This window comes from Penaeus chinensis, chromosome 27, assembly GCF_019202785.1.
Source record: "Penaeus chinensis breed Huanghai No. 1 chromosome 27, ASM1920278v2, whole genome shotgun sequence".
NCBI classification, from domain to species: domain Eukaryota; kingdom Metazoa; phylum Arthropoda; class Malacostraca; order Decapoda; family Penaeidae; genus Penaeus; species Penaeus chinensis.
Window position 1 is genome coordinate 31,155,335 of NC_061845.1, and position 15,000 is coordinate 31,170,334.

A 15,000-nucleotide genomic window follows, 5' to 3' on the forward strand; every position below is an offset into this window, starting at 1 on the left:
CCCAGTCAAATTCTTTTGCCATTCTTAATCCAGACACCCCAATCTCCACTATTCCAGACACTCAACCCCGATACCTAACTCTCTTCCTCACCCAATTCATCACACAAGACAAATTAAACGCTCCATCCCATCTTCTACCCCATCCTCTCCATCAACCTCTCCCTCCATCCCTCAAACAGCTGGCCCCTCTTCTCCCCCCATAAGAAAACCTTTGTTTCTCAGACCTCCCCAACCGACTCCACTGCGGAAACTCTCGAAGACATTCAAGACCATGTAATCATGACCCAAGACAACATACCTACACCTGAACCAATCTTTCTACCCCATTCCTTTTACACTTAACGTAACTAGCGACATCCATGATCCCCCTACACCCCTCCCCCCTACTCCCTTCCAACACATCCCATTCCCCCCTGCTTCAGCCGCATGTTTTTCGACTTCTGGCGTGTAGCACATGTAATCATCAACTAGTCCCCTCTTTACCCTTTTCCTTATTACACCCTTCTATACTGCTATATGACCATTGATGTCCTAGCACATACAATTTGCTTTGTAACCATTAACCATTCACTTCTTTTCTCGATTTTCCTTTCCTATACTTTACTTTGAACTATTGTTCTTTCCCAACTTGCTCCTTGACAGTTGGCATTGTCTCCTTTGACTAATTCTGCAGTATCCACACACACACACACACACACACACACACACACACACACACACACACACACACACACACACACACACACACACACACACACACACACACACAAATACACATTGAGCTAACAGAATCATGGTGTGTTATTCTCCCCTTGAATTTTCCCTAAACTAAATTTATGTCTGTCTCTGTCTCTGTCTCTGTTTCTGTCTCTCTCTTTCTCTCTCTCTGCATGCGGGAGGAGAGCAAGAACACTGTCTTATTGATTATAATTCAATTTCTGTGAATTCAAGAGTTATATTAACTTATCCAGCATTACAACCTTCAATTTCAGGGTAAAACAAGATTTTTAATATCTGGCACTCAACATAGCTGCGTGCGAGATGAAAGCTTTACTAATATGCCTTAAAAATATAGATAAATAAACACTTTGGTGGTTTCCTGTACTTCACTTCAGTTGTTCAAATTGCAATTTGTTCGACATGAATTCCACATACATACATACATACATACATACATACATACATACATACATACATACACACACACACACACACACACACACACACACACACACACACACACACACACACACACACACACACACACACATATATACGTGTGTGTGTGTGTGTGTGTGTGTGTGTGTGTGTGTGTGTGTGTGTGTGTGTGTGAGTGTGAGTGTGAGTGTGAGTGTGAGTGTGAGTGTGAGTGTGAGTGTGAGTGTGAGTGTGAGAGTGAGAGTGAGAGTGAGAGTGAGTGAGAGTGTGAATGAGAGAGTGAGTGAGTGAGAGAGTGAGAGAGTGAGTGAGTGAGTGAGTGAGTGAGTGAGTGAGTGAGTGAGTGAGTGAGAGAGTGAGTGAGTGAGTGAGTGAGTGAGTGAGTGAGTGAGTGAGTGAGTGAGTGAGTGAGTGAGTGAGTGAGTGAGTGAGTGAGTGAGTGAGTGAGTGAGTGAGTGAGTGAGTGAGAGAGTGAGTGAGTGAGTGAGTGAGTGAGTGAGTGAGTGAGTGAGTGAGTGAGTGAGTGAGTGAGTGAGTGCATATATATGTATGTGTAGATGTATATTGCTGGACATGGTATAGTGATACGGGTACTGTGGCCAAGATGATCAACCACGTATTTGTCAGCACTTGCTGGAGCCTCCTCCAGAACTGCAGGGTTTACCGGAATGCCGTGTTCTATGACACTGACCATAGGCTGGTTGTGACTACCCTACAGCTCCGCTTCAAAATTCGTCCCTCCAGTAACCACACCAGGGTATTTCACTTGGGCAGATTAAGGGAGGAGTAGTGTTCCCGTATGTTTGCCACGGCAGTCCCTGATTAGTTCACAGAACTTAAAAACCTGACGGACCATCAGTTCTGTGGGAGTCCTTCAAGTGCAAAACACTTAATGCAGTGCAGGATTCCTCTGCCAAATGCCCAAGGACAAGGCAGAATTTCATCTCACTGGATACATTTGACACACACACACAAAGAAAAAAAAATATGGTTCCCTGTATCATATGACTTAACAAGTAAATGAGAGAAAACCATTTTATACTAGTGAAGTTTCTGAAAGAAATTAAATATTGCATCATGCAGTGTACTAAAAGATTCTGTAGAACCCTCACACCAAAAAGCAACACAATAAATTATCAATCAAAAAAGATTTCCCAGTTAAGTTCAATGGCCCTTATCAATGCCTGCCATGAAGATCCATCCACAGACCGGTGGGAGTTTAAAGCCTCAGTTACAATTTACAAGAGCAAACAGTTCCCCATATAATGTTTGTGGACTTTGTTGTATTGATGTCCACAGCGGCATTTAGCCAGTCAGGTGTACCATTGCACACTCAGAACTACACACCTTCCATCATCATCACTCTACATGCTCTGTATCTCCTTCTGCAGTCTGAGGAATATCAATTAAAACTGGAATCTTGTCAATTTCTCTAGCAATACTAATAATTAGAATATTTAATATCAAGAACCAAGCAGAAGCAACACTCCACGGAGTACAGTGTTGATTTTGCACCAGCTCCTGCAAAAATGCTCTTCCTGTCTTTTGGTGTGGACAAGTGTCTGATCGCAAACAAAATTCTATAAAGGGCACAACACTTATAATAGGATGTAGCAATACAGATGTCAATCATGACTCTTTATTAATTTACTTTTTCCTTCATTTTTGAAGCCATTACAAATTATAATAAAAACATATAAATTACACATTTCTATTGAGATAATTAGATTTCCTGCTAGATGCTTAAAAGAATACAGCATAAAGTATGAAGTGTTGAAGAACTGTGAAAATTATTTTTTAAGTATTGATATCCCTTTCTATGTACTGATCTCTAGTACCTGTCTTTGTGTGGGTGTAAGAGGGTGCATGTAAATATGTAAGCAAGTGCAAGTGTGCCTGCTTATAAACATGTATATGCGTTTCCAGATGCTAATATGTGTATGTGTGAAATCAGGAAATTCAGTTTGAATCCTGGTGCCCTTATGCCTTCATATTCAAATTTTATTGATACACAATACATATGTTGTGGGATACAGGAACACAAATATTAAAGCCTTAGTTCTCAAAGCATAAAACTACAGGCAGTCATAGGATTATTTGTAGTACATGATCACCTTTTCCAAAGGTAATCTGAGAAAAAGAATGTCCATCAGCATTACAGTAATATAAATGATCATACAAAAAATCATATCAAATATAAACATTCTGACATTGTTTTATGATCAATCATAATAAAGTTATACTGTAAAACTAAACATGATAACATTTATTATCCCTGATACCTTATCTGTTAATAACAATGGTAAAGATATTATTATCCCAATGAGAAAGAGAAATTAATCCACAGATATATAACAGAATCCTCGTTTAGCATCGTAAAAGTTTTGCAAAATGGGAGCAGCACTTTTCCTCAAGAGCTCCACCCACAGCTATGAGACAAGAAACGTGCAGGCAGTTCACAAGGCAGTGTCTTTCTAATCTAAAATATATCCGAGATATTTAGATCATCACTGTATCCACCTCAGGACAAGAAAGCATAAACAGCTTACCAACGCACATAAGAACTAATTAGAAATGTGAAGAGGGTGACACTTCTTTTAATGACAGTTGCAAAAGCCCATCACAACAATGCCACCTAACACCTTATATCATGTACTACAGATTACACATAATTCAAACTTAAATATAACTCAAGGCAGATTACATATAAAGTGAGCAATTAAAGTTTGTGCAATCCTATTACTCCTTAGGACACATTATGATAATAAAAGGAAAAACTGGAATGCATATCTATCACAGAATTTATTACTTAACTACTTCCTTACTTTTTATAATGTCCCCAGTTATGCCTGTGTATTTTGTCTGGTATCTTTTTATCTCTGGTGCTTGTGTATAAGTATATATGTGTGTATGTGTGTGTGTGTGTGTGTGTGTGTGTGTGTGTGTGTGTGTGTGTGTGTGTGTGTGTGTGTGTGTGTGTGTGTGTGTGTGTGTGTTTGTGTGTGTGTTTGTGTGTGTGTTTGTGTGTGTATTTGTTTGTGTGTATTTGTTTGTGTATTTGTGTTTGTGTGTGTGTGTGTTTTTGCATGTGAGCATGTGTGCATGGATGTCTAAGCATGTATGAAGGTATAGGCACATCAGCAACTGGAAAGACCTTTATTTTTTCCAACTCATCACACAATTCATCATTCAAGATTTTTTAAGTAATTGACTTTCAATTTAATCATATTTCTTGTATTCAGATCAGAATGTCAATTTTTTATCACATCCTGCAATGTGAAGATTCTTCTAACTCTTGCTTTAAAATGAAATTCTACTTAATTACTCTATAATGACATAAACAATACTTTAGGCTGTAATAAGTATAAAAAATAAATAAATACAATAATGATTGACTTGTTGATAATCATCATCTATTATCTACTATTATCACTATCATTTTTATATTATCATAATTATGCGAACAAAATAGTAATGGTAATATTAGTGGCAGAAGTCAAAGCAGCTGCAGTATAGCAGTAATAGTAGTAGTAATTATCATTATAATTAATTATAATCATAGTATCTATAACTAATAATAATAATTATATCTATAACTATTATAATAAATATAATTATATCTATAACTATTATAATAAATATAATCATAAGAAATATTATTAAAATGATTACAGTTATTATAATAACTCATACTTATTAATCATATTAATCATAAAAATGATAAGGATAATGCTAATGATTGATAATGATAATAGCAACAATAATATGAACAAGAATAAGAATAAGGCCAATTACAGCAAAGGAGGGAAAAGCAGGAATAGTTTTTAAAAAATATATAAATGTCATATGAACACAAAAAGCAACCAACAAATGAAAAATATTTATTCAGAGGAACTTTGCACACCGGCGATAAATCTTATAATGTCAATGCATGAAGTGCTTTATTACTTGCAACAGCAGTACAGGACAGACTTCTCCTGTCTTGCCACTAGTGTAACAGTTCTCAAGGAACCACCAACCAAGTCAGATCACACAGTGCAGAGACACTATGGGCCATTCCTCACAAGAAGTGATCAAGTGCGACTGGTTCCTCCCTCATCACAACCCTTTTAAAACCTTAATAAATATGTAGGATATCGTCCCCCCAAGACATTACACCTTCCTTTGTGGTTTCCATAACCTCCTCCTTTTCCCTTTTCAGGGCTTTTAGAATTCAAAATTCCACACTTGCACTTATTGAAATGGTTCAGTTATCATAAACACAAGTTTTGCATTTTCTTTTACTCAGACGTTAACATAAATAACACCACTTGGGATAAATAAAGATTAAAATAGTAGAAATAATATCTCCAGTAGTAATTAATGAAATGGAGTATAAGTAGTATTAGTAGAAGTTGTAGTAGTAGTACTATTGTACTAGTAATAGTAGTACTAATTGTAATAGTAATAGTAGTAATAGTAGTGCTAGTAATAGTAGTAATTTCAGCAATGGTAGTGGTAGTGATAATAATACTAATAGCAATAGCAGTAATAATAATATTGAATTACTAAATATAATAATAAGTGATAAAAATAATATAAAAAATACAATAGTTAAGTTTCTCCCATCAACACTGGTCTCAACCACATGCCATCTTTCAAGTGCTTATCCTCAAAAGGGAACATTACAAAATATATATATATAAAGCATCTAAAGTGAGTCTTGTAAGTGAAAATGCATGCTGCCTTCTCCTCACAGTCACACATTCTACATTTCGTCATCCTCATAGTTCAGCTCAGGGAAATCTCCCACTTCTACATTTGTCGGGCGAGTGAAGCCACCATATTTGGGATTTGCTTCGAAGTAACGTTTGCCACCAATGCTGGAAATGGACAGGGGTAAAATATCAGTGTTATACAAATGGTATCACAAAAAAATATAGAGTGAAATGGTTAATAGTTATTCAAATATTTGTCTAATAAAGGAAAAAGAAAATAAGAATGAAAGAGTTAGTCAGTTACTGAAAACCTGCACAACAGAATTGTAAAACAAAAACACAAATATTTAATTACCACAAACATTAATACTACAATCTCAGTGCACAGGAACTCTGGCTTTTCCACTGCTACTGCTTACCTTCCATCATTCTTTCCCAAGGGCTCATCGTACTTGATGCCAACCCAAAAACCTGGCTTAAAGTGCACTTCTCCAATGTACATCACTTCACCTCGCCGAGTCGGTTCACCTTGAACTTTGACCTGTAATTGGTTTGGGATGTTAATAAACTAATTTTAACATAGATAATTATCTTTTAAACTAGGATTCAATTTCATGCTTCACTAACTACATTAAAAATTTACCAAAATCTTTATTCCCATAAGAAAAAACAGTAAAAACAATAACATAATACTGAAATGCAGATCACAGATCAATTTCATAATGACCCTACACTGATTCCAGTCATACAGACACGAATATCACGTCTGGTGAAATCAAAGACTGCAATATCTAGTTTCGTGTCTTTTCCATCTACATTTCCTTCCTCGCCTCACGTAATGGCTCGTGGAAGCTAATCCTCTCACCTCACACCGGTCGCCGACGTTGAATGTGCTGGCTTTGTCTTCCTCGGCCTTTTCTGCAGCTTCTTTCTCTGCTTGCATTTTGGCCTGCTCCTCCTCATTGTATTTTCCCAGTTTGTTCTTCAGCAGGAAAGCTTTCACACTATCTGTGGATGTAAATAATAATTGCTTTATTCAAATATTATATATTTCAAGATTTATACATCGATAACACACATAGTATCCTCCCATAAATCATTTTCATATAACATCTTATCAGAATTTTTCCTAAAACACATTCTCTTTCCTTTTTTTCTTTTGTCCCTTTCTTGCTTGTAAGAAAAATTAACAGGACGGGTTGCTAACTGTACCTCTCTTCCAAACTAAATAGTAAAATCAATAAACTATTTTGAAAGAAAGGGGAACTGTGATCATCAATGTAATAACATGTCTCATGAAAAGTAATATGACTAAAATTAAAAGAACAGTCTGTAACACAGACTGTTCTGTGTTACAACGCATGGAGAAAATCAACATACTATTCTTCATTTTCTTTACGTTTAAATCTTTGTACCCATGAACTGTATTCATGTTGACAAATGTAGAAAATTTATGAATGAGAATGAATCTTCACACTTCAAGAAACTGGAAATACCAGCTGGTGAGACACAAGAGCCAAACATATTGTTTAGCTAGGCTTGGTTTTGGATTGTGCTTAGCACCGATAACCATGATGAAGATCCAGAGTATAGTGCTAAGCAAAGGAAAGGGAATGGCAGCTGTTCCAATCTCAAACACTGATGATATATTGGTAAAAGAAACTGCAACATCTAGAGTTGTTGAGAACTTGCAACAGTATAGATTGGTTACAAAACAACCTGAGCCACTTGGAGGTGGGAGTGCATTGGGTCTGAGACTGGAGATGAACAAAAATGGAGAGCTCATAGTCAGGAGAGGTAATTAGATACCAGAAGCGAAGGAGGACATGAGCAGAAGATAATTATTTTCCATATGCGGAAATTTTGTGGGTCACTGTCCCATTGCATGATGCAGCCTGCAGTTATGTGAAGAGGAGAGCAGAGGGTGTGAGATGGGAAGACCAGGTCAGAGAGGAAACTATCAAGATGATGCAAGATATAGTAAGGAAGGTTGTGAAGATCCAGTCAGAAGGAGGTGAAATGCACCCAAGTCAGAGAAGGGAGTCAATTGGTGTGACACAAGCAGCATTGCCACTAGAGTGATATTGGAGATTGGAAATTAAACTGTTGAGGATGGAGTATGGTCAAGGAAAAAAAGATGACTACATACACATCAATGTGGCAGAATTGAGATCTATATTAACCCCTTGGATCCAGGTGACATGACCATCACCTCATGAAAAATCCAGGTTGAGGGGTAGGTGACATGAACACGCCATCACAGGAAAATCTGGCTGTAGGCCGGGTGACACGAAACTGCCGGCATGTGCATTTCTGCTGAAGTCCAGGGTGATGGAAAAGACTCGCCACGAGTGAACATACCTATTGGGAGGTTTATTTTCCTCATTTGGTGAATTTGCATTATTCCCATCAATGTATGAATGTGGAATGGTATGTCCGTGAGCAGTGACTGGAAGAGCGTCAGTTCCATGGAGGACGCCATTTCCATGCTCAGCATCGTATTCCTGACCCCGTGAGCAAGGACGCAAGTTGAATTACAGAAAATTGAATATTATGTAAAAAAATATTAAATATCACAAATATCATAGTGTTACATGGTTTTATTTTTCTTTCACCAAGTTGTAGACTACTTAGAAAAATGACTGGAGTCTGTGCAATGTAAAAAGAAACTATTACCATCTGGATAATGCAAATCAAATGGCAAATGCGGACATTGGAAAATGGCCAAAAAGCTATAAAACGCTTTTGCACAAAAAGAATATAAACTTAGGTATGAAATGGAGTTTGCAAAATATAAGAATTAGAACGGATTCAGCTAAAGAGGTTGGTTGGATGAAGTAGTGACAGCAGAGAAGAGAGTTCAGACAAAAGGAGGTGGTTAGGGGTCCAGAGAGGCAGCAAAGGAGACCACCATCTGCTCAAATGTAGAAGACTTGCTCAAAATGCATCATATGGGAGTTGACAGGCAGCTGTATGTGGCAAGGAAGATTGACCCTTCAATCAAGCATGGCAAGGTGTGACAGGTGGTGAGGTATCCGTCAATCAATCCTGCACCAAGTCTACATGAGGCAGGGAAAATCAGTGTGAAGAATGAATGGAGACTAGCATCTGACATGATGTATTATAGGCAGGAGTTTACTTATCCATGGTTGACTGCAGACGGCAGAAGGTTATGAGCTGATAATGTGGAGGAAATTGCAGGTGTGTTAAATGAGCTCTCTTTAGTGAGAGATTCAATCGATAAGGTATTTATGGATAACAGCACTGCCTTTTGGTCTTGGACATTGAAGTATATAACTGACAAATGGAATGTTAATTGTTTCTTTTGAGCGTGATACCAGCCAAGGGGAAATGGAATCAAAGAGAGAAAGGTGACATCTACAGAAGCAGTGTTTCGTATAAGTCTGGCCAGGATGAAAGAACTATGCCACAGAAAGCTATGTTTAACTCTTTATGGAAGGGTCACGTGTACAAGTGTCATAACATACCGCTTGGTCTGTGGGTTGTGGCTGTATGCATGGCATCGCACCCGAGTGAGTGGAGCAGGAAGTCCCGCTACTCATAGCGGACTCCCACGTCCATTGTCTGGACGCAGCCAGAAATTTATGACACTCAGGGATTTCTGATACCAATCGGCATCAGGTTAAGTACGAGTATGGACACCAAATATGCCAACTATGGTTTTAGGTGGTGAGGTAAGTACTACTTTTATCAAATTTGGTGAAGAAATGTGGGTAGAGCCATAGAATGTGCAATGAACTTGGATGTTGGGAAGAGGTAGTGATAGATGTGTATTTTTAGAATGTATCAGTTGAAGGGATTCCACAGCACATTCTGGATCTTAGGAAAGTGGTGGATTCTTCAACAGAAGAGGAGCAGCCAGAGGAAGGTGCGAAGTTATAGTTATACGACAGTCAAGCCAAGAGACGTACAACAGGATGGATGAAAGATTATGTAGAGAGAGGATGAAGCGAGTAGGACTAGGAGCTACTTTCTTAGTAAGTAATAAGTAGTAAGTAACGATCTCGAGATCAAGGAGGTATGTGGTGTAATAAATGCAATAAAAGGGACAGGGCCAATTAAACAGCACATACTGATGAATCAGAAAGTTGCTAGGGGGCAGGGATTAGTCATTTGCATGACCAGAGGCGCAGTGACCATTGGTGGGAGCTGGCATTCTGTAGTGGTCAAGTTTTACGAGTTTTGTGACTTGTGGTACCAGAGTGGCTGGTTGGTGGCAAGTGGATTTTTTGTTATATTTGCATTAACAGTGTGGAATTATTGGTTTTGGAATTGGGCACAGCACATCTTGGAAATCATAGTAAGAGGTGAGAATTTTCTTTCTTTTTTTATCATTGTTTGTATTACATTAACAAAAAAATATATAATTGCCCAGTGATTCCGTTTTGCATCACAATCTCCCCAGACTCTGCCAACACCTTCTCACAAAAACAATTTTCGCTCCAGTAATATGAGGCCGTGTCCTTAGCGGATGGCCTCCTAAAGCAAGGACCGTGAGCAGAATTCAAAACAGCACACTTGGAAACCCTACTGATCCCTTAGGGAGTTTTGCATGTTATTATAGTGTCATGGCCAACCCAAAATCTATATAGCAATTTACTAGTGGTATTTCTATTACATTCTGTTCATAGCTATCAAATACGGAAATAACTCAGTTACTAACATACATTTCCAGTTACATTTTTTTTCTGTGTGGGACAGGGCATGGGCCGTTTTCCTTGCTCTTTCTCCCAACAAGCACATGTTGTTGCCAGCCCCCCTTGAGACATGCTACACCATTTTGTGATATTCCAAAGCAAGTCTCGATTATCTTTCTACTTTTCTTCAGTCCCTTCCTGTTTATTACCCTCTTGAGTTTCAACTACGTACTTTTATATTATATCCCATGGTTAATCCAGTTACATAAAGGTAAGCTATCTTATATAGGAAGTTTGCAATATGAACTAATGGTACTTCTTAGAAGGCATGCAAAGATAATGAATGGACAAATTTTGCAAGTCTCGGAGTAGTACAGACTGTAACCATTTGACTGAAAGCACTTCTGAAGAAACTAGTACCAGGACAACCTGACTTAGCAAGCTTACCCCTGTCCACAAAACTTCCCTAGAAACAAGCAAGCAAAGGAGTAAATAGTCTCCATGAACTGACTGCACTTCCTACCATCGCTCATTAGCCAGACAAGTAATCTTTTAGCATCACTGCTTCCTCCTCATCCACCTCTGTATTCCAAAGAGCTCCTTACAGGAATACATTTCTAGTAAGATTGTTCTCCAAAAAACTTTCATTATACCAGTTATTTTAGGCCACATATTAAAACACACTCAATGCCCTTTGAAGTTCCCAACAATTCAAATTCACATAGCACTCTTCAGCAAATAAAAATGTGGATATCAGATCCCAACTTTTTACTCAAACTGTCCACTCACTAAACTGTCTGGCACGTTATTAAAAATGTTCAGCAATATATATAAATAAAATAATAAATATGTAATATATATATATATATATATATATATATATATATATATATATATATACATAGATATGTATATAAAATCTTCGTATATTATTATCTAATTTGGTAATACGGAAGATGAAGACATGATAATGATAAATCTTGATGATACTCATATAAATAATAGTAACCATTGTGAAATGATAACTATATACAATTAAAGTTATAAAATAAATATATTAGTAATTGTTATGCCAATAAATATAACTACAAAGATTAAAATGGACAATCAAATGGTAAATGGATACGATAATTGAAAATTGCATTAAAAAAAAATAATAATAATAATAATAAATAATAATAATAATAGTAATTAAATGAAAAAAATTATTAAATAATAATAATCAAACAATATTAATATTAATATTAAAATCAATAATAATAATAATAATAATAATAATAATAATAATAATAATAATAATAATAATAATAATAATAATAATAATAATAATAACAATAACAATAACAAAAATAACAATAAAAATAACAATAAAAATAACAATAAAAACAACAACAACAACAACAACAACAACAACAACAACAACAACAACAACAACAACAACAACAACAACAACAACAACAACAACAACAACAATAATCATGATAATAATAGTAGTGGCTGATGATGATGATGATGATGATAAAAATAATAATAATTATACTAATAATGATGATAATTTATTATGTATTAACATTTATCTTTTATCATTTATAATTATCATCATAGTCACTATCATTATCATTTCATTATCATTATCATAATTCTCATTATTGCCATTGTTATTATCATTATCATCATCATTATAATCATCATTAACATTAGCATTATCAGCATTATCACCATTATTATAATCATTAACATTATTATCTTAATTATCATCTCTGACAATTATTACCATAATCATCATAATGACAATAATAGAAGAAAAAAAATTGTACAACCCAATGCCTCCGAGCAGAGCACATACATACATACTATGCCCACTGTGAGTTTACTTTATCAACTGTTTTTTCACATAGATGGCTACACTTGTACTAAGTCACCAATGAGTCAATTACGAGTACTGACTGTCTGGCCTGGTTACCCTTTTCCTTGATTTACCAAAATATTTTATGTTATCTTATTATGCTGTTACTAATGTTTATAACATTATAGTAATCATAATGTCTATAATAAAGATAACACCACCAATATTCAAAGCATTATTAAAAAAAAAAAAAAATCCCACCAATTCAAGGAAAGGTGAAATCAGGTAGGGTCACAAGGCCTATTAACCGACTCCTTTGTAGCCAAAAAAAAAAAAAAAAAAAAAAAAAAAAAAAAAAAAAAAAAAAAAAAAAAAAAAAAATTAGAACAGCATTTTCCCAGCAGCATTGAGTTTAGTAAATGTTTTATAGAGCTGGGCTGAAGGGCAATTTCATTATGCAAACATAATAAAGAACTAACCATTACGCTTAGCATATTCTTCTTCCGACAGCTCAAACTTTTCCACCTTTGACACGTCTTCAAACTCTCCAACTTTCTTTGTGTTGTCTGTTACCTTTAATTAAGGAGGAGTCAGTAATCAAAATAAACAAATCTATGAAAGTCAAAAAACTTCTATGTTATGAGAAATAACCAGCAGAATATCTAAAACTTTTAGACTTTCTAATCTACATCAAGGAATAATTCAGTTTTGTAGAGCATATACGAATTACAGAGAAAGATGTTTCCTTTGGAGGGTAGACTCACATGGATCCTATAATTATCTTCGATGTTGAATGAACCCAGAAGGGCATCATTGTCGTTCAGGAAACAAATAAGCTTATCGTCAGGGTCGTACACTTCCAAAGTCATACTCGCAGCTGATCCACCAGTGATGAGTTCCAGGCGACCCTGAGGAGTTGAATGTATAGGTTATTATCGTCTAATGACCATATATAAAATTCCGGTCTAGTTTCCTAATGGTTAACTTTACCACTTAGTTATCCAAATTAAACAAATTACATTTTTGTTATAAGAGAAAACAAAGTGAAATAGAACAGAAACATATACATAATCTAATCTTCTGTTATGCACTAGGCTCATTCTCACCTTCAGGTCCCCTATGGTTAGACTTCGATCATATCTCTTCTCTGCTGTAAAGCTGTTCACATTACTCGTAACTCGCACACTGACCAGTGGCGCAGTGATAATCTGGATCTCTGACATGGTTGCAGGCTTTTCTGAAAAAAGAAAAAAAAAAAAAAAAAAAAAATCAATACTCTATATCCATACAGAACTCTCAAACACCAAAAGCAAAATAAACAATAAAATGTATTGTATATGCATGAATAGTACTTGATACCTAGTCCTTAAATGAACAACCTGAAAATCAATAATAAGTCTGGCACAAAAGTTGTCACACTTATCTCCTAAACAGACATTAAAGACATTCCTATAATAGAGGGGAATACTTTCCTTTCAGGCTGTGGAGTCAGAATAGAAGTCATGGAGGTTAGAGCCTAATCCAATTATGGGGTCAGAGTCAGGAGTAATTATTGGGTCACAGGTGATAGAGTCCATTTTGGTAAAACTGTAATGACCCTGACTCCCAATAAATGTATGCTGTAATGCATTGAAATTACCAGTTTCATGGATACTAATCTGAATAACCTATTCCTTCTTCCCAGGATATAATGCAATATACAATGCAGATTTCTACACAGTTTTCTATTAATCGAAAACACAACTTGGGTAATAATGGAATGAATGTCTTGTATCTATATGCATTCAACTAACACAAAAAATAGGTCTACTTATGGATCAAACCACTGTAAGATCAAAGGAAGTCTAAAGATATTATCACAACTTTGAGGTCATGATGGACACACTCCAGCTATACTAAAAACCCTTTATTTGAGAAAAGAGTTAGCCCTCTGACAAGTAATCTTAGAAGTACTCAGAGAAGGTAGTGAAGGTCAAGGCCCTGGTCATTTTCCTTCATTTACCAAAGGTGAGAACAGAGTTGGACTGTCATTCGTTATCTACTTCTACTATGCATCGGCTTCCTGTATTTTCCCCTAAAACAGCCTCCGTTACGTGGAGCAAGAATAAAAGCAATGTACTACTTATAACTAAGAGACAACAGTAAATCAGAACTAAGAACAAAAGGATATGGACATGGAAATAACAATTCACAAATATCTGGAGGGAAAGCAGATTCCTGATCTATTTATAACATTTGATAGAGCTTCCAGTTTACCATCTGTAAGAGATGAAACAACTGTATTGCAGAAAATTCCAAGATTGTGGGGGACATTCTGACACTGCACACCCCAGAACAATAATATAATATATAATAATAATTTACTTTCATTAATGAGTCATTACTTTCCATACTCAGAATACGTGACATCATATAGTGAGGAAATGGAGTCAGAAGTCACCGAACTGTAGGAGTTCCACAAAATGAGACACTGGAGAGAAAGCCAGAGTCAGAGAAAGCTAGAGTCATAAGTGTTGGAGTCCTGGTCAAAGGTGTGCACCAACTCTATAGCATTTGTTTATATGTCCAAGTGGTCAGAAAGTCAATGACATCCATTTTTGCAGAAGCTATTATTTAATTTTGTAATTATACACTGAAATTT

General features: G+C 36.1%; 1 protein-coding gene across 2 annotated transcripts in view; it reads right to left on the reverse strand.

The window, feature by feature from the left end:
- Positions 1-5,678: 5,678 nt before the first annotated feature.
- The window catches only part of LOC125039427 (tubulin-folding cofactor B-like), an 11,150-nt gene continuing 1,828 nt past the window's right edge, over positions 5,679-15,000 (reverse strand). For both annotated transcript variants that reach the window (XM_047633340.1, XM_047633341.1), the window contains 6 exons: positions 13,466-13,596; positions 13,124-13,267; positions 12,839-12,932; positions 6,721-6,863; positions 6,275-6,396; positions 5,679-6,020 (listed from right to left, as the gene is read on the reverse strand). In XM_047633340.1, the coding sequence (XP_047489296.1) occupies positions 5,906-6,020; positions 6,275-6,396; positions 6,721-6,863; positions 12,839-12,932; positions 13,124-13,267; positions 13,466-13,582 (735 nt within the window). In that variant the 5' untranslated portion in view covers positions 13,583-13,596 and the 3' untranslated portion in view covers positions 5,679-5,905. The remainder of the gene's footprint in view (positions 6,021-6,274; positions 6,397-6,720; positions 6,864-12,838; positions 12,933-13,123; positions 13,268-13,465; positions 13,597-15,000) is intronic.